Below are 16819 nucleotides of genomic sequence, written 5' to 3' on the forward strand. Positions count from 1 at the left end.
GGATAGCCACTTGCCTTTGCTTTCCCAAATGCGCTGCCCTCATCCTGGGCAGCGCTGCCCCAGCCTCCTGCGGGAGCCCTGGGCCTGTGCTCTGGTGTCCGTCAGCCCCTGCGCCCTCGTCCGTCGGACTGACAGCGGGATGTGGCTGCAGGGGCTGCATCTGGTGATGGGGTCAATGGGCAGAACGAGGCCAGCATCTCCCACCCCTTCCCGAGCCAAGCTCTGTCCATGATGAGCGCTGGGTTATGCTGGCGTGGGGCTCCAGGAGCACTCTGGAGAAGATCCCCTGGGCAGGAAGGTGGAAGAAAAGTGCTTAGGTGCCGGCTGAGTCTGCATCCTCCACCTGGCCGGTATTGGAGGAGGGTGACCAGCAGCCCGGCTCTCCCATCCGGATAACCAGCACGTTGCTCCCGGACCAAAGATCAGCGGGGCAGACGCTGCCCTTCCTGGCGCTGCTCTGCCTCCGCCAGCAGCACCTCCCCACGGCCTCTCCGAGGAGCCAGAGAGGCTGTAATGACCCAGGAGGTTTTACTGACTCCAGCTCCTCTGGACCCAGTTCAGCCCCACACGATTTCATTACGTTTTACGGCGCTGCCAGCTCTTCCCTCGAGGCTTGGTTTGGTCCTTCCTTCCACCGCGGCAGAGGAAGCATTTACACTGGGGAAACCGCACGGCTGGCCCGGCCGCTGACTCACGGCTTGTTTACATGGCGTGCCCGTGAAAGTTACTCAGAGAAGTGTGTCACGCATGGTGGAGCCCAGCCACACGAGCCCGGAGACCCGGCAGCCGCTGCAGCTCCTGCAGGGACGGTTACCGAAAGCACGGCTGAGCGGGGGATGACCAGCTGCTCCCAGCGAGGCGCCGGGCACAGAGGTGATTCCTGCAGCCGCTTCCCCGCGGACGCTTGAAGCAGCACCGTCCTCTGCCCTGTGGGATGAAGGACCCAATTTGCTCACAGCTTGTCCTTGCACCACCTTCAGCTCCTGGAGGATGGAGGTGCACCACCGCTCTTCCCTCTGCATGCGTGTATGTGGGTCGTTTTCCTGCATCACCTTCCTCGTGAAGGTGTTCCCGGCTTGGAAGCACTTAGTGCGGTGGGGACTGGCCCTGGCAGCAGCGCAGGGCTGAGCGGGGCTGAGCGGGGCTGAGCAGCAGCAGGGAAGCCCACTCTCCTTCCTCCCCGGACAGAGCCATGGCCTGGGTGCAGCCAGCATCTTCCCGCTCTGCTCGCAGTGCGCCTGGCTCGGGCCGGACCCCGGCAGGTGACCTGTGGCTTGTGCAGGCGTTCGGGGCTGCCGACATGAGCCTCACCGGCCATGGTGGAGCCCTGCCCACCCCTCACCCCGGCTCCCCCTGTGAGGCTCAGCCAGCCATGTGGGCAACAAGATCATTCCGTAAGGAACTCATTAAGGCGGCTATAAATCTGTGTGTGCACAGACAGGAGAGATGAAAACCAGAGCCAACTGCAGGCCATAGACAAGAGACATCTGTTCTTTCACTGAGAGGGGAAACGCGCTTTGTCAGACCCGCCTCCTTCTCCTGGGCTGGGCAGCAGGGTCCTGTGGGATGGGACAGGATGGGACGGGACGGGAAGGGACATCCCTGCTGCCTCCTGGCTCCGGCTGCTGCTTTCCCTCATCCCAGCCTTCCTGATCTCCGCTCCACGCTGCTTGCACCTTCTGGCTCCATGCACCAGCATTTGCCCAGCAAAGACAGAGCCCAGAGCATCTTCCATCCAACACGGGGCAGAGCTGGGGACACCAGAACCGAAGATGCTTGGAAGGGAAGAGGCATCGGGCAAGTGCGGCTCTTGCAGGGGGCAGCTGAAGCCCTGGAGAGCGGGAGGACGGTGCTGAGGAGGGGAGAGGGAGCAAACCCGCCCTGGGATGATGGTTCCTGCAGCTCTGGGCCCTGCAGTGCACAGGGCGATGCCGGGTGCCAGCAGCAGGAAGGGGCCTGGGTCTGTCCCCGACAGCCCCCGAGGCCCGGCCAGGACCCACCACCCCAAGGGAGAGGCGCGGAGGGGGAGAGGGCCCCGAGCAGCGGCAGCAGCAAGGCCAAAACCAGAGAGCTGAGAGCCGCCCTGATGGACTCACTGGCTGGGCGTGCGGGGGGGGGCGCGGGCAGCAGAAGAGATCTGGGCTTTAATTAAGCCTTTGACACGGTGCCTTGTGAAATCTTACCCGAATAATTATATAATACCCGAATCCAATTGCCGGAGATATGAGGACTTTTACAATACACTGAAAACTGGCACGGGGATCACCAGCAAATGGCAGGGAGTCAGGCTGCGGGGGCTGCAGGGGGGCAGCGGGTGCTGTGTTGTTTAAGCTCTTTCCTGCCGGCAGCCTGGAAGCGGAGGTAAAGGGTGTGCTAATTAACTGCCCGGTTGATGCTGCGTGAGGGGCCAAAGCCACGAGGGGAACGGCACGCTGCAAGAAGCCGTCTCGCAAGTCCCGCAGCCCACTCCTCAGTCTGGGCGTTCGCAGGGTGCAGCTGGGGTGGCAGAAAGGCTTTGGTGGGAGGGATCTCAGTTTGATCAGGAGTCAAACAGGCCGGGTGATCAGATTTGGAGGGGCAGGTCTTGGGAAGACATGCAAGCCTCCCGCCCCCCTGCCCTCCCCACACGCAAGCTCTCCCGCCCTGCCCTCCTTCATCTGCAGAAGTGGAAGTGCCCCAGGAACATGAAACGATTACTCGGCGAGGAGAATCCAGCTCAGCACTTCTTGGCATTTGTTCACGGCTTTTCATCTTCAAAGCTCCTTGCAAACATTAGCTAACTAATCCCTGCAACCTTCCTGTGAGATAGTGAAGGATCAAGCAGAGGAGCATTATCTCGCCACAGCAGATGGGGAAACTGAGGCATGGAGCGGTGACGCTGCCGCCCCAGGGCACGGGGCGAAGCTACGTGTCAGCGCTGGGGGTGGAGTGTGGCTGGCTGGGCCATCGAGGTGCGGATCGTGCCGCTCCGCCACTCTCTCCCCAACGCTGGTGATGCAGCCATGAGCCATAAGCATCTCTCATTTACTCGGCTGGAGCCGTGCGGGCACGGCGGAGAAAATCCAGCTCTGGGGTCAGAGCCGCCGGCAGCAGCCCCGCACGTCGAGGGGCAGCTCCCCACCAGGGTGAAGGGGCCATGTGCTGCTGGGCTGCGGAGCCAGTGCTGCCCCCAGCACCGGGGCTGTGCCTTCAGCTCACAGCTCACACCGGCGACTCGCCGCGTGCTCTGAGGGATGCTCGTGGAGGGCGACACTGCGGCTCGGGCTGAGCTTCACCTGCTCACTGGGTTCTCACTGCCCTTTGGTGCCAACCCTCAGCAGATAACGAGCTGGCCCCGCTGCACAGAGCGCAGGTCCCATCCCCGGGGGTTTCTGGGTTCCGTGGCCCCATGCTACGCCTGAACTCGGGCAGTGCCTTGGGCGGCAGGGACCCCCGGCCGGCAGCCCCGCTCCCCAGGGGCGCTGCTGGGGCGTTTGGCAGCATCTCTGCTTGCGTGGAAGAAACCTGGGAGTCCCACTGCGATGGGGAATGTAACAGGGCCAGGATCACTTCGCTCCAACGGGCAAACGGCGACCAAAAGACATCCAGGGACCTGCCCAATGCCTGCCAGCGGATCCACGCCATCAATATGAAACCTCTGCTCTTTTGCCTGTGCCTTGACCCTGGGTTCTGAGAAACACTTCTCAATTGAATGTCTTGTTGCAAATTGCAGCTCTAATTGGTTTAGCAGGGTTTAATTAGCCTGAACTGATGAGAGAGGCGAGATTCCCTCCTTAAAGGAGCCCAGCAGTTCAGGAGGAGAAGGGAGCCGCCAGGGTTTTGGGGGGGAGGATGCTTGGCTCTTGAACCTCAGCCTGAAATCTTGCTGCAGTCCGAACCGTAGGGGGAAGCTGCCCAACCCAGCACAATACCAGCACCCAGACGGAAAGGTCAGATGTGAAGCTGCCATTCACTGTGGCTGCAAAGAGCTCCTTTGTCCCCGCTCCGGCTCCTCCCGCCGCCCCCAGCCCCCTGCCCGGCCCATGGACTCCTTTGATTCTCCTTGGGTGCCGCTGCCGTGGCAGGGCTGGTTTCTCCGTGGTTCCCAGCCTGGCTTCTCTCCCCGCTGGCTCTGCGGGTGCTGCTGGGGCTCGGTTGCTGCCCAGGCAGTTCGTGGGAGTGGAGGGGAGTGGGGAGGCAGCATCGCCCCACATGGGCCAGACTGGTCGGTGGAGTTTTGCTCCCAGCATTGCTTGAGAACCAGCCTTGGCCCCCGCCTGAGGCGTGACCGCGGGCAAGTCACTTCCCTGCCCATGGCAGGATGGCGCTTCCCAGGGCTGCCGAGGCCAAAGGCAGGGCAGGGGGCAAGCGGAGCCCCTGGCACGGCTTTGCTGGGAGCAGGATGGCCTCGGTGGGGCTCCGAGCCCCTGGGCACCGGCAGGCCTTCTAGAGGCAGCGCCGAGTTACTCCCGCTCAGGGGAAGGAGCCCAACCCGCTTCCCTCCCGGCCTCCAGGCTCCTCCTGCCCCACGTCAGGCGGAGCGGGAGCCCGGCTGCTCCCTTCCAGATGCGGCAGCGCCTGCCGCTCTGGAGCGAGGTCCGACCCCTTCCCTGCCAGAGCCGGCCGGTTGTGCAACGCTGCTCGCAGCCAGGGAAAATCCCTTCCTGGCCTCTGCAAGCTCCTCTTGCATCCTGGAGCATGTGAGTGAGTGCATCACCACCCGCTCGCTCATTGAAATCCAGCTCGGGAATTTGGCTCCCCAGCCCTCTGCCCTTACATGGGCAATTGCTCCGAGGCCGGCAGAGCGAGCCAGGGGTCACGCCGGCCAGGAATGGGGACGGGGACAGGGAAGGGAGCAGCGCTGCTCAGCCCCGGGCCAGCAGCACACCAGGAGCCTGCACAGCCAGGGGCTGCTGGCTCTGTCCTTCCTCCCCAGGACAGCAGACCCTTGGCTGTCCCTCGCCGCGGGGCTCCCTGCCCCCTACACTCGCTGTCCAGAGGTACCCTGGCACTGCAGGGCCCGAGGGCTCCTCCACCAAAGCCCTGCAGTTTACACCAATGCCACCTGGGGTAAAATCCCAGCCCTCCCCTTTCCTGTCCCCTCCCTGGGGGTGCAAGGGGCCATATGGGGAGAAGAGGGGGAAGATCCGCCTCGGTGGAGGGCCAGCCCACTGCCCTTCCCTGGGACGAGAGGGACGGGGTCGTGGTGGTGCCAGCGGACACAACCGCTCTGCCTGCGCTGGCTGCTGGCATCGCACCCTGCTCCCCCCCGGTCATGGGACCCGGGCTGCTCCGTGCCTCACCAGACCAAGGCTGCATCCAGCCCCATCCCGCCCCAAACCGAGCTGCTCATGCTGTGCTGGCACCGGCTCGGAGCGAGGAGGCTGCTGCCGGGCCAGAGGGGTGGTGCAAGGTCCCCCGGGCGCTCCGGCCGGGGCCGCTCTCCTGAAAGAGCCCAGCGCAGTTCTGCCGAAAACATGACCTCAGCTGAGGCCAGTGCAAAGGGTAAAACGTTCCTCAGCTGCACAGCCGGGAGACCGACACACAAGTTCATGGGGCTGGAGAAGGGCCCTGGGCTGCAGCAGGAGGAGCGGGGACAGGCAGAGAGCCCCGTGTCTGCCCGGGGAGCAGGGTGGCAGATGGGGGGCCCTGACTGTGCCCCGACCCCCTTGCAGACGGGTGGGCGATCTCTGTGTGCTGGCACTGAGAGGGAGCGAGGCCAGGTGATGTCAGGGAGCCAGACCCGCCTCGGCCTGGGCTCCCCGCAGTCCGCAGCCCCCCTGCCTGCCCCCGTCCTGACGGGAACCCCCCGAAGCCTGGCAGCGCAGGCAGAGCCCAGGCCGGGCTGTGCAGGGTCCGGCACGCGTTCGGGAGCTGGGATGGAGCGGCCCTGGCGGCGATGGGGACCGGTGGGTAGGACGGTGACAGTGTGTGTCATGGGGGTGACGTCCCCCTGGCTCTTCTCCTTCCCCCCCTCCCCTTGCACAGCTTCCCCAGGCGAGGGCTCATGGGGCTCGTGGCAGCGGGACCCAGCGATGCCTCAGTTTCCCTACCGGCGCAGTGTGGGTGATGCTGGGCTGCCAGCGGAGCTGCGCTGGGGTTTAGGGAGCGGAGATGAAGGGAGCCACATGACACAGACCTTACCGTAACTCCGCTGCCGGCCGGGGCTGCTGTGGGGAGGAGGAGGAGGGTGGGAGGAGGCAGACAGAGGGTTCATGCGAGGATGGGTTCGTGGGGAAGGAGTGGCGTGCGGGAGGGACAGGGTCGGGCAGGGGGGCTGCTCAGGGCGGCACCCAGGCCCCAGCGGACCCTGCACCTCGGGGGCTCCCAGGACGCGTCTCCGCGCCCTCTGCCCCGGCCCTCGCTCCGCTGCGGGGCTCCGCCACCGCACCCCAGCACGGGGGTCACCCCCAAACCTCCCCACCTCCATCCCGGCGCGGCCCGGCCGCGGGGTGCCGGCCCCCTGCTCGGTCTGGAGGACAGCCGGACGCATCCCCGCCCCGGCACCCCCCCCCCCGCCCACCCGGCCCCCGCAGGCGGTGCCGACCAGACCCTCGCTGCCCCCCCCCCCGCTCCCACCGACACCCCCGCCCCCAAAATTTCCCCCCTCACCCCCACCTCTCAGCACCCACCCCCTCGCCCCCCAGCTGCCGCCCCCGCCCGCTGCCCCCGCCCCCGGCCGCGGCCCCCCCGCCGCCGCCCCGCCCGGTGATTCACGCCGCCCCGCCGCTTTATAGCGCCGCCGGCCCCGCCGCCGCCTCACAGGCAACAGGTCGCCGGAGCGTCCCGGCCCCGTCCCGGCCCGGCCATGCCGCTGCGGCTGGCGCTCTGCCTGCTCGCCCTCTGCAGCCCCGCCGCCGCGCACGGTAAGTGCCGCCCGGGGCGGCGGGGGGTCCCGGCGGGGGGGGGGGGCCGCGGCGGGGGCGCCGGGGCCGCCCGCCCGCTCCGTCCGCCGCCCCGGGCCGTCGGTGCCGCCGCTCCCCGCCGGCAGGTGCTTGGGGCCGGGGTCCCGGCGCCGTTACCGGGCTGCGCCCCCCCCCCCCCCCGCCCCGGCTGCCGCTGTCCCCCCCCGCCCCTCCCGGCAGCCGCCGCCTCGGCTGGGTGCGGGCTGCGGAGCTGGGCTCTCGGCGGCAGAACCCCGTGTTACCGGGAGGCGCTGGGGTGCCGGGCGGCGGCGGAGCGGTGCCCGGTGCCCGGCAGTGCCGCTCAGGTGGCCCCCGCGCCCCGCTGTCCCTCCCCGCAGGCGGCCGCCTCCGTCGGGCTCGGCCCCGGGGCTGCCACAGCGGGAGCCGGTGCCCGGGGTCCCGCATGGCCCCGCTGCCACGTCCCGTACCGCGGCAGCGCCGGTGCCCGACCCCGGCATCCCGCACCCCTGTGTGCCCTGGGATGGCGGCCACCGGGGCAACAGCCTGGCCAGCCCTGCCAGCCGCCCTGCATCGCTCCCGGGGCGGCTGCTTGAGAGGGGGTCCCTCTCCCCAGGCTGGGGCAGGAGAGCTGCGCTCCGGCGCGTTGTGACCCGGGTCGGAAGAACGGGGAACGGCGGCCGGTTTGTGATTTGGGTGTGGAGTTTGCAGCTCGAACCCCTCCCGGTTCGGCTGACGGTGCTGGCAGCGCTCGTGGGCGCCTGGGAGGCGTCTGGGCTCTTTGGTAGCTGTTCCCTCGCAGGGAAGCCATGCCGGCACCCAGGCCGGCCAGGACACCGGTCTGCGGCTCCAGCAGCCCTTCCCAGCGCTGCGGAGCTGTGGCTGCTACTGCCAGCATCGGCTTTCCTGCAGCGGCACTGGAGTTTCCATCTTCCCCCTCGCAGGGTCCCATTCGTCTCCCTGCCAGTGTGGGCAGGCACTGCGCTCCCCGGATAGCGGCAGGTCAGGATGCCCCGAAGGACGGGGGAGGCTCCTGTGAGGCCCCTTGTGCTGCTGCAGCCCCCGGGATCGAGTTTGACATCGTCCCAGCCCACGGGATTTCTGCTTGCTGCTTTGCAGGGTTGAGTACAAGCACTGGAAGGCCCCGGGCAGGGACACGCTGTGTCCCCCCTGGCCAGAGCCTGGGTCCTCCAGCCACGCTGAGCGTGGGAGTGCTGCACCCTCGCAGCTGAGGCGCCGAGGATGGGGTGTCCTGAGAGCCCCACGCTGGCCGCCTTCGGCCCGCAGCCGCCTGGGTCCGCTCGCAGGGCGGGTGGGCTCCGTCCCCCGTGCCTGAGGCACATCCCTTGGCAGGGTCCCTGCGCCCTGGCGTGGCTCGGGGGGCGGCGGGTGGCCCACTGCCGCTGGCCAGGGGGGCGCCCCAGGCTGGACGCGTGGGCAGTGGGTGCGTGGATCTGTCCCGTTGCGGGTGGGATCGCTCTGCGCGTGGCTGTGCCCATGGGCAGTGGGTTGCGGGGCAAGCACGGTCTAAAGCCAGCACGTGGCTCCCAGGGAGCTTGGTGCTGTGGGGGAATTGGCGTCACAGGGTGTTGTAAAAGAAAAATGGGCTTGAAAGAGCAATTAGACAAATCCACGGGGGGATAAACCCACCAATGGCAGAGGTGTGTTGGCCTGGCTGGTGCTTCGAGGTGTCCAGGCTGCTGGTTCCTGCAGCCCAAGGGTTTGGTCCGTTCACGACCGCCCTGCAGAGCTGCTGCTGGCTGCAGCCAAACCAAAATCGGGTGTGTGGGGGGGACGATGACACACATCTGGGGTCCGAGGCAGGTGCAGACTCTGCTTTGGAGCAGGGTGAATCCCTGCTTTGGAGGGGAGCGACTGCAGCCCGGCACTGGCAGGATCCGTCCCTTCCCCCATCCCTCCCTCACATCTTTAGCCGTTTAACAAACCTCAAATGCAGCTAATGAGAGCATAAACCCAAATAAGCGTCAGAAGAGGCTGGTTTGCAGAGGCGGAAATTGCAAAGGAATCACTCACAAAAAAAAAATATAACTGATTTGCTCGTGGGGTTAAGGAACAAACAGGCTTTTGACTCAGAGGGATCCGATGCCGCTGGGCTGGCCCCGTCCCAAGGGCTGTGTCAAGTGCCCTGTTCTCCAGCCGGTGGCTCGGCTGCTCCTCGCAAAGGCCGTGGGCGTCGGGCCCCCGTGCCGCAGGGACGGTCCCCATCCCTCCGCGGGGCCACTGGCGCACACTGGGGACCCAGCCCTCGCAGCACGGGCGCCCGTCAGTCCCGCTTTGGGTGTCCCTGTGGGGAGGTGGTGGGGGCTGGAGCCTCCCCTCTGTGGGGTCAGGCAGGAGTTAGGCAGCGATGCAGGCAGGGAGGGCAGGGCAAGGGGGTAAGCTGCAAGCCCGCATCCTGGCTTGCTGGCTGGGCATCTCCCAGAGCATCAGTTGCTCATGCTGGGATAACTGATGCGCCTCTGCGGTCCCAGTGCTGGGTTTGAAGCCTGTTGCCAGAGGAGCCGGGCTGCTGGAACCCTGGGGCGCTGAGGCGGCAGCGCGGGCACAGAGCTGCCACACTGTGCCAGGGGCCCACGGGGATGCCTGTGCCGGGACAGCCCTTGTGCCACCGGAGAGGTGGGAGCCAGCGCGGAGCCTCTTTAGGTTCCCCAACTTGTCCCATGCTGACCCTTCCCGGGCACCGGTGCAGTTCCCACGCCTCTGCCCCACGGTGGCCTGGCCACGGCCAGGGTCTTGCTGCCCTTCACACAGTGGCACAGCGCAGCAGGACCCTCACCCTCTGCCCTCTCTGCAGGTGGGATCTGCTGGCTGCAGCAGGGGAAGGAGGCCAAGTGCACCATGATCCTGAAGACGGGCGTGACGTGGGAGGAATGCTGTGCCAACGGCAACGTGGATGTGGCTTGGTCTAATTACACCTACCCAGGCAACAAGATCAGTCTGCTGGGCTTCCTGGGGCTGGTGACCTGCCACCCCTGCAAAGGTGAGCACGGCTGTGGGGCGAGCGGGCTGTGGCAGGGCTGAGCTCTCCTCGGGGAGGATGCTCGGAGCCCACAGCTCCGGGTGAAGCGGCAGCAATGGGACTGGGCTGCCCCTCACCAGGCAGGGCTCTTCAGTGCCTCCTGGGCCGTCTGGGACGGCACAGGGACCCCAGGGACCGCCGACCCTGTGCTGCTGCTGCTCCGGGATGGATGCTGCCATGGGGCCGGGGCTCGTGGAACAGCCTCTGTCCCCTGGCAGCTCTCACTTTGTGTGTATTTTTGTATCCTACTCTGTGGAGCGGGATGTGTGACCTGGGTTGTGGCTGGGCAAGCCCGAGTGCAAGGAGGCAAGCTGGGGCTCCCTGTTCCCAGGTTAACTCGGCTGGGGCTGGGGCCTCCCACCCCTGCCCTTGGCAGATCTGCTCAGAGGGAAACGTCTTCAGCTTTTTTTAAGGAAAAAAGATCTATTTCTTCCCCTCTGCTCCCCCTGCCTCCTCCCAGCGTGTGTGTGAAATGGCTTTATGTAACGGGCAGTTCCAGAAGTGGAAACTCTCCAGCTGTGAGTTCCAGCCCCGCCAGATGTTTTGGCGCGCACCAGAGGCGCGGATCCCCCAGTCGCACTTGCGTGGCCGTGTGAGAACATGCTCGAGGACCTGCTGACCGCAGTAGGCAGGAGCAGGTCTTTGGAAGGTCACGTTGTTATTTGCTTAAAGGGGGGGGGGGGGAAAAGGCTCTTAACAAAACCGCTTCTTCCAGCCCCTCTGCACCCCCTGGCGCCGCCGCCCTGGCTGCTCCTCAACCCCGTGCTGGCGAGGCTCGGGGTCGCACCCGGTGCCAGCTGAAGCCTGAGTGAGATCCTGGCCCTGGCTTTCTGCCCCATCTCCCACCACGGGTTTGGCCCTGCGGCGGTGGCCCTGCTCGGTGGGTGCTGGGAGCACCGGGACCCTCTCCAGGGGCTGGCCGGGGAGTGTGGCTCCCCTTGTGCCTGGGGCAGAGCACGGTGGGGACGGGCAGCCCTCGTCCCCAGGGTCTACCCTCACCTCTGTGGGGAGGCTGGGGGACACGAGGGGCTACCGGTGGCCACAAACTGTAGTGGGGGCTGTGGCTCCTGGGGATCATCAGGGTCTGGGAGCAGAACCTTTGCTGAAACCGCCGGAGAGCCCGGCCGGCACGTACACCGCAACTCCCCACCCTTCAGAAAGCCCCTGCCTGTCCCATCCAGATGGAGCTGGTGCTGCTCCCCACCGGGCTCCAGTGAGCTGGAGGCCTTGGAAAAGGGCGGATGAGCTGAGCTGTGCTCCCACTCCCCGGGCTCACGGGGCCAGGAGAGGTTACTCCAGGATAAAGTGGGCTGCAGCCACCAGCCCTGCGCCAGCAGCCGGGGCGGCCGAGCCCCACGGGAAGGTGCTGGCCGGACCCCGGGGGCTCCACAATGGGCCTCCAGTGGGGAGGTGAAATTCCTGGCTCCAGCTGCTGGGGACACGGTGTCCCCCGCCAGGAACCCGGCGCAGGGGAGGAGAGCCAGGCTGTGGGGTCAGGGTCACGGGCGGATGGTCCCGCTGCCTCCCTCTCTTGCTGCGACAGTCCGGATGGCCAGACCCCGCCGTGCTGGTGGCAGCGAGGGTCCCGCTGGCTCCGGCGGCCCTGGGGTGCGGGTCGTGCCTCTCTGTCCCGGGGTCTCATCCCTGTGGCTTTCAGCAGAGATGCTGCTGGGGCTCAGCCTGCCACTCTCCCCTTCCCTTGGACAGGCCCCAGCTACTGGGAAACTGGCTGTCTCCCACCAGGGAATTTCCCCTGGGGAGAGCCAGGCCAAGCAGCCAGGGAATTTCCCCTTCCTCCTCCTTCCCCCCTGCTGCTGTCTCCCAAAGTGACCCGTCTCCTGCAGGGAAATCCCCCTCTGTACCTCCCAACAGCTCCCAGCACACGCCCTGTCTGCGGGAATCCCTCCTGCTTGGGGGCGAATCCCCGTCTCGGGAAGTTTCTGGGTCCTGCCCAGCTTTCCTCCCATGGGTGCTGCTGATGGAGCTGCATCCCTGCATCCAGAGGCAGCCCTGCACCCCCAACTCACAGGATCGCCTGCGTCCCGGGGAGCTCAAGGGGCAAAGGGTCCCTTTGGGATGAGAGCTGTGTGTGCGCTTTGGGGGAGTGAGGAGCTTCCAGTCACCCCAGCCAGAAGCCCCTGTCCCCGCCACGGGCTGGGCGCTGGCCCCTTTGCCTCTCCTCGCAGAGGCACCGGTGTCCGGGATGAGCCCCTGGTCGGAGCTGGCAGCCCCTCTCCATCCCCGCCAGCGTGAGCATGGCCCCGGGGCGGCGCTGGCAGGACCCTCTGAACCCGGCCCCCGTGCTGGCCGGGAGGCGACCCAGGGGACAAAGCAGCCGCCTGTCTGGGGATCTGCACTCGCTACTGCGTCCCGCTCTTGTGTTCAAGTCACGGAGGCCCGGAGCGAAACAGGGCTGGGTATTGTCTGGTGGAAGCCGAGTTCTTGATTGCCCAGACAACTTGCGAAGCCCAGTTCCTTCTGGAGGAGCTGGGGCCTTGCGGAGATAGATTTTCCATTGCACAAGAAAAAGAAATGTCTCCTTCCAAAAAATAAATACATAGAAATGAGTTAGCTGGTGCTGATGGAGGGCTGGGGCGAGTGCTGGATGATCGTGCGGAGCTCCAGCCAACGACCTGCTCCTTGGCGGAGCTGAGCAGATCCAGATGCTGCTCGGGGCAGCGCGGCGTCAGCATGCATGTTGTGACCCCGGGAGGGATTTGGGACCCTGAGGGCTGATGCTGGCCCCATCCTGGTCGGTGCCACCCGGCGTGGCCGTGGGACCGGGGTGCTGGCCAGCCCGGGCAGGATGGATCCTTCCTTTGTGGGTGGCAGCCGTTGCCGCTTCCTCACGTGCTGCTCCTCTCTCTCCCCAGAGAGCTGCGAGGGGGTGGTGTGCGGCCCTGACAAGGTCTGCAAGATGAAGCACGGGCGTCCCCAGTGCGCCTGCGCCCCCGATTGCTCCAGCCTGCCCCGCAAGCTGCAGGTCTGCGGCTCCGACGGCTACACCTACCGAGACGAGTGCGACCTGCTGACGGCCAAGTGCAGAGACCACCCCGACCTCGAAGTGATGTACCAGGGCAAATGCAAAAGTATGTCTGGTCGTGCCCCCACCCTGTTTTGTTCCATCCCCGTCCTGTCCCGTCCCTGTCCCCTGTGGCTCTTGTGCTCCCAGCTCTGCGTGGGACCGGTCTGAGCTGCGCCCGCGTGGAAAGAGATGAACGGCAACGTGGGTCCCTGGGCCCACATGCTCACCGGCTCTCCTGGTGCACTGCGAGCCGCTCTGGTGCGGAGAGGAAGGGTCACCCTGCTGTGTCATGCTAGCAGATCTGGGCACGTCCTCCCCTCTCCCACCTGGGAAGCCGGGTCTCCCCCGTTCTCCCCACCCTGGGGGCAGCGTCTCCTGGGGAGGAACCGTCCTGCCCCGAGCGCTGGCTGTTCCCGTCGCCCCCGAGGCCGGCGGCTCCACCAGCACGGCACGGAGGATTTGTAAGCGGTGCCTGGCCCTGGCTGTGCCGGGGAGGGAAGGTCTGCCCTGGCGCAGGGCTTCGCCTGCGGCACGTGGGGCTCTGTGCCTGGTGAGGGGGCATTGCTCTGCAGCCAGCCCGGTGCTGATGGGCAGCAGCGGCCCCCAGCTCGCAGGGGAGTCACATCCCTAGGCATCACCCTCGCTGCACTGCCCGCAGCCGGCTGGAGCAGCTCTGAGCTGGCACCCGCCCGGCTGGCACCCGCTGGCTGCCCAGGGCCCTGGCCCGGCCACCCCGGCGGGGACGAGGCAGCAGAGCCGCCTGCGATGCCGACGCAGACTGTCAGTGCAGTGGCGGCTTAGCCTCGTCGCTGGCTGAGGAATAGCAGTCCGTAAAATGTCACTTACAAATATCAAGCCCCTTTTTTTGTTGTTTTGTTAAGAGAGCAGCAATCCTCCTTGCCCTGCCAAGAACTGTCAGAATTATTATGATTACTTTTGCCAGCCCTCCTCTCTGAAATGCTTTGCCTGTCAAGCTCTGGACTGCACAGGGAAACGTGGGGCAAGAAATGTGAGTTGCGAGCTGGGAGTTGCAGATGCCAAATCTCCCTCCAATCCGGCAGGGAAAGAGAGGAAGGCGGAGGGACGGCGTTGCGAAGTGTTTACGGTGTCCGGGAGTGCTGCGGGTCCCGCCGTGCCCCCGCGGGGTTGTGCCGGGGCAGGGGGGCTGTGGGGCTGGCAGGCTGCGCAGACCCCCGGGGTTTTGCTGCGGGATGGGGGGGTGCACGAGCCCCCCGCTCTGCGCCAGCCCGGCAGAGCTCTGTGCAGGGCCTGATCCTGTCTGCACAGGCTCCTGCCGCCCCCGCGCGCCCTCACTCGCAGGGCTGGGCTGGTTCCAGGGTGACCCTGCCCTTTGCCTCTCACCGGGGCGTGCAGCGCGGCGGCTGCCAGCCTGGCCGGAGCGGCTGCTGCTCCTCCTGCCAAGGCACCTGCGTGGGGCCGCTTGCCCCAGCCAGGTCCCACTGGCCAAAGCCAGGCTCAGCCCCATGCGCTCAGGCTCTGCAGCCGGACATCGGCTCTCCCCATGTGGCGAGGCTCCGGCCAGGGCCGTGCCCAAGGGCTGCGGGGCCATGCGGTCCCTTGCACCTGTGACATCGGCCCCTGCCAGCTCCTGTCCTTGGGAGCAGTGGCGATGGGGGAGCTTGGGACCCTCCGGCCCCTGGCAGCTAAAGGTGGGAGGGGGCCCGAGCTGCCTGGGCTTCCTTGGGACGATGCCCGCTGCCCGCCTGGGTTGGAGGAGCTGTGGGAGGAGGACGGCCGTCCCCAGCTCACCCCAGCCGGCGAGGCTCAGCCGCAGCCACGTGTGCTTCCCCGCAGAGTCCTGCTCCAGCGTGGTGTGCCCCGGCACCCACACCTGCGTGGTGGACCAGACGGGCAGCGCCCACTGCGTGATGTGCCGGACGGCTCCCTGCCCCGAGCCCACCAGCCTGGACCACGCTCTCTGTGGCAACAACAACGTCACCTACCCCTCGGCGTGCCACCTCCGGCGGGCCACCTGCCACCGCGGCCGCTCCATCGGTGTGCGCCACTACGGGAGCTGCTCAGGTGAGCGGGGCGTCCCGGGGGCAGGCGGCGGGGGGGAGTGGGCTCGGAGCCCCAGTGTCTGGCCGCCCCTCGCACCCCTCTCACCGCTTCTCCCCCTCTGCTGCTCCGTTTCCAGCTGCGGCCAAATTCTCCCCAGAGACGGACAACGCTGAAGAGAACTACGTGTGAATCCTCCCTCGCTGCGAGGCTGGACCCAGGAGACAGGGGCATTATGTGTATATTGTACAAACCATATACCTGATATTTATTAAGATAAAAAGATCCTTATTTATACCTGTGTATGTTATGCAGTCGCAGGGGGCCTGATTCTCGGTCCTGCTGGCCGGGGAGCAGGAGAGGGGGCTCCCAGCCCACGTGGCCGGCCGGAGCGATGCCGAGCCACCCTGAGGATGCTCCGGCGCCTGCCCGGTGCTGGCCAGCGCCCGCTCCCGGCGCTCGTACAGCCCTTCCTCGTGGCCGGTGCGGCGCTGAGGGGGCGTCCGTGCTGCCGCGCCTTGGGCCCCCCCACGTGTCCTTGGCCGGCAGCCCTGGGCCTATTTATTTTTGGATTGAATTCTTGGTACTGTGCTGACGTTTCTGGCCGGGACCTCGAGGTCTAGAGGGAATCTGTGCTTTCGCCTTCCCCGGAGGGGCTCAGCCCCAGCTGCCAGTGGCAGGAAAGGCAGCACGGCACTGCATCAGATTGGAGACAGATAGATATTTTTATACATATGTATCTCTCAATATATATGTGTGTGTGTGTGTGTGTGTGTGTGTTATTTTCTCCTAAAGTTTTAGCATGTGTATGTTAAAACGGATTTTAGTTTAGGTTTTCCTGGGCCTGTTCAGACCAGGCTCCCCCCCACCTTCGGAGGTGATGCCAGCGCCCGGAGGGCTGGCGCGATGGCGGCCGGGCAGCGCTACCCACTGCGGGCCATGGCAGCCCCGACCGGGACGTGACCGTCGCCGAGGCCTGCGGTGCCCACCGCTGCTGCAGGTGCCCCCGCCCAGAGCCCATCGCCCGGGGGCCAACCCGCCCAGAGCCCCCTTCATCCCTGCCTTGTGCCAAAACCGCTTTGAAAGCAGCCCAGGCTGCTGGGGGAGAGGGGGCCCGGGGCCCCCGGAGGCGTTTCCAGGGCCGGCGCTGGGAGAAGCAGCCGTGCGGTGCCCCGGGACAGCGCTTGGCTTCTGACCCCGCTGCAGAGCTGCTGTGGGGCGCGGGGCCGGGGTGGTCGCAGGGAGCACAGCTGGGTGGAGGGGGGCAGGAGAGGGGCGCTGGCCCTGCCCGCCCCCGCGGGGACCCCCAGCCCCGCTCCCCTGGCTGCGCAGCCTGGCCCCCGCCCCGACCCCCCGCACCCCCTGCTCTGTCGACGCCATCTGTATTTATTTTACTTCTCTCGTTTTGTGTGTTGTCACCTGTGTAAATACCACTTCATCTCTGACACCGAGAAGCTACTGCCTTTATATAAATATCATATATATATATAATATATATATAAAAATACCCTATTTTCTATTTTTGTATGGTTGCGTTCTGATTCCTGAGGCAGACGCTATGGGAACATATACATTTCCTATTCCGTATTGTTAGGGGCATTTTACGGCTGTGTTACAATTTGGATTATAATTAAAAAAGAATAAACGGTGCTGCGGGTCCAGTTTTGTTCAGCAGGTTCTGGAGCCGCGGCTGCGTCCCCTGGGGCTGTGCTGCCTGCAGCGTCGCCGCTTGCCCCTCACCGGGGGTTGAGGCAGGCGTGGGCAGAGGGACGCAGGGGCACCTGGGGTGGGAGAGCCCCCGGCAGCAGGTGAGGAGCTCGGCCCCGCTCCCAGTTTGCATCTGCTTCAACTTGGTGGTGGGTTTTTTCCAGCCCGGCCGAGGCTGCTCTCTGC

General features: G+C 66.0%; 1 protein-coding gene across 1 annotated transcript; it reads left to right on the top strand.

The window, feature by feature from the left end:
* The first annotated feature begins 6737 nt into the window (after window positions 1–6737).
* Window positions 6738–16576, top strand: FSTL3 (follistatin like 3). The gene is made up of 5 exons (XM_087769226.1): window positions 6738–6845; window positions 9658–9843; window positions 12756–12971; window positions 14723–14950; window positions 15066–16576. The coding sequence occupies exons 1-5, from the start codon at window positions 6788–6790 to the stop codon at window positions 15116–15118; spliced, it is 741 nt and encodes a 246-aa protein (XP_087625352.1). The 5' UTR covers window positions 6738–6787; the 3' UTR covers window positions 15119–16576.
* The last annotated feature ends 243 nt before the right edge of the window (window positions 16577–16819 follow it).

Source organism: Nipponia nippon, unplaced genomic scaffold (genome assembly GCF_047370975.1).
Source record: "Nipponia nippon isolate SJK-2023a ecotype South Korea unplaced genomic scaffold, ASM4737097v1 scaffold_31, whole genome shotgun sequence".
NCBI classification, from domain to species: domain Eukaryota; kingdom Metazoa; phylum Chordata; class Aves; order Pelecaniformes; family Threskiornithidae; genus Nipponia; species Nipponia nippon.

Bases quoted from the DNA above. Each gene is read 5' to 3' on its own strand.
- FSTL3 (XM_087769226.1), top strand. From the start codon at position 6,788: ATGCCGCTGCGGCTGGCGCTCTGCCTGCTCGCCCTCTGCAGCCCCGCC. The intron at 12,972-14,722 runs GTATGTCTGGTC...GCTTCCCCGCAG, and splicing joins GTACCAGGGCAAATGCAAAA to AGTCCTGCTCCAGCGTGGTG. The intron at 14,951-15,065 runs GTGAGCGGGGCG...CTCCGTTTCCAG, and splicing joins CCACTACGGGAGCTGCTCAG to CTGCGGCCAAATTCTCCCCA.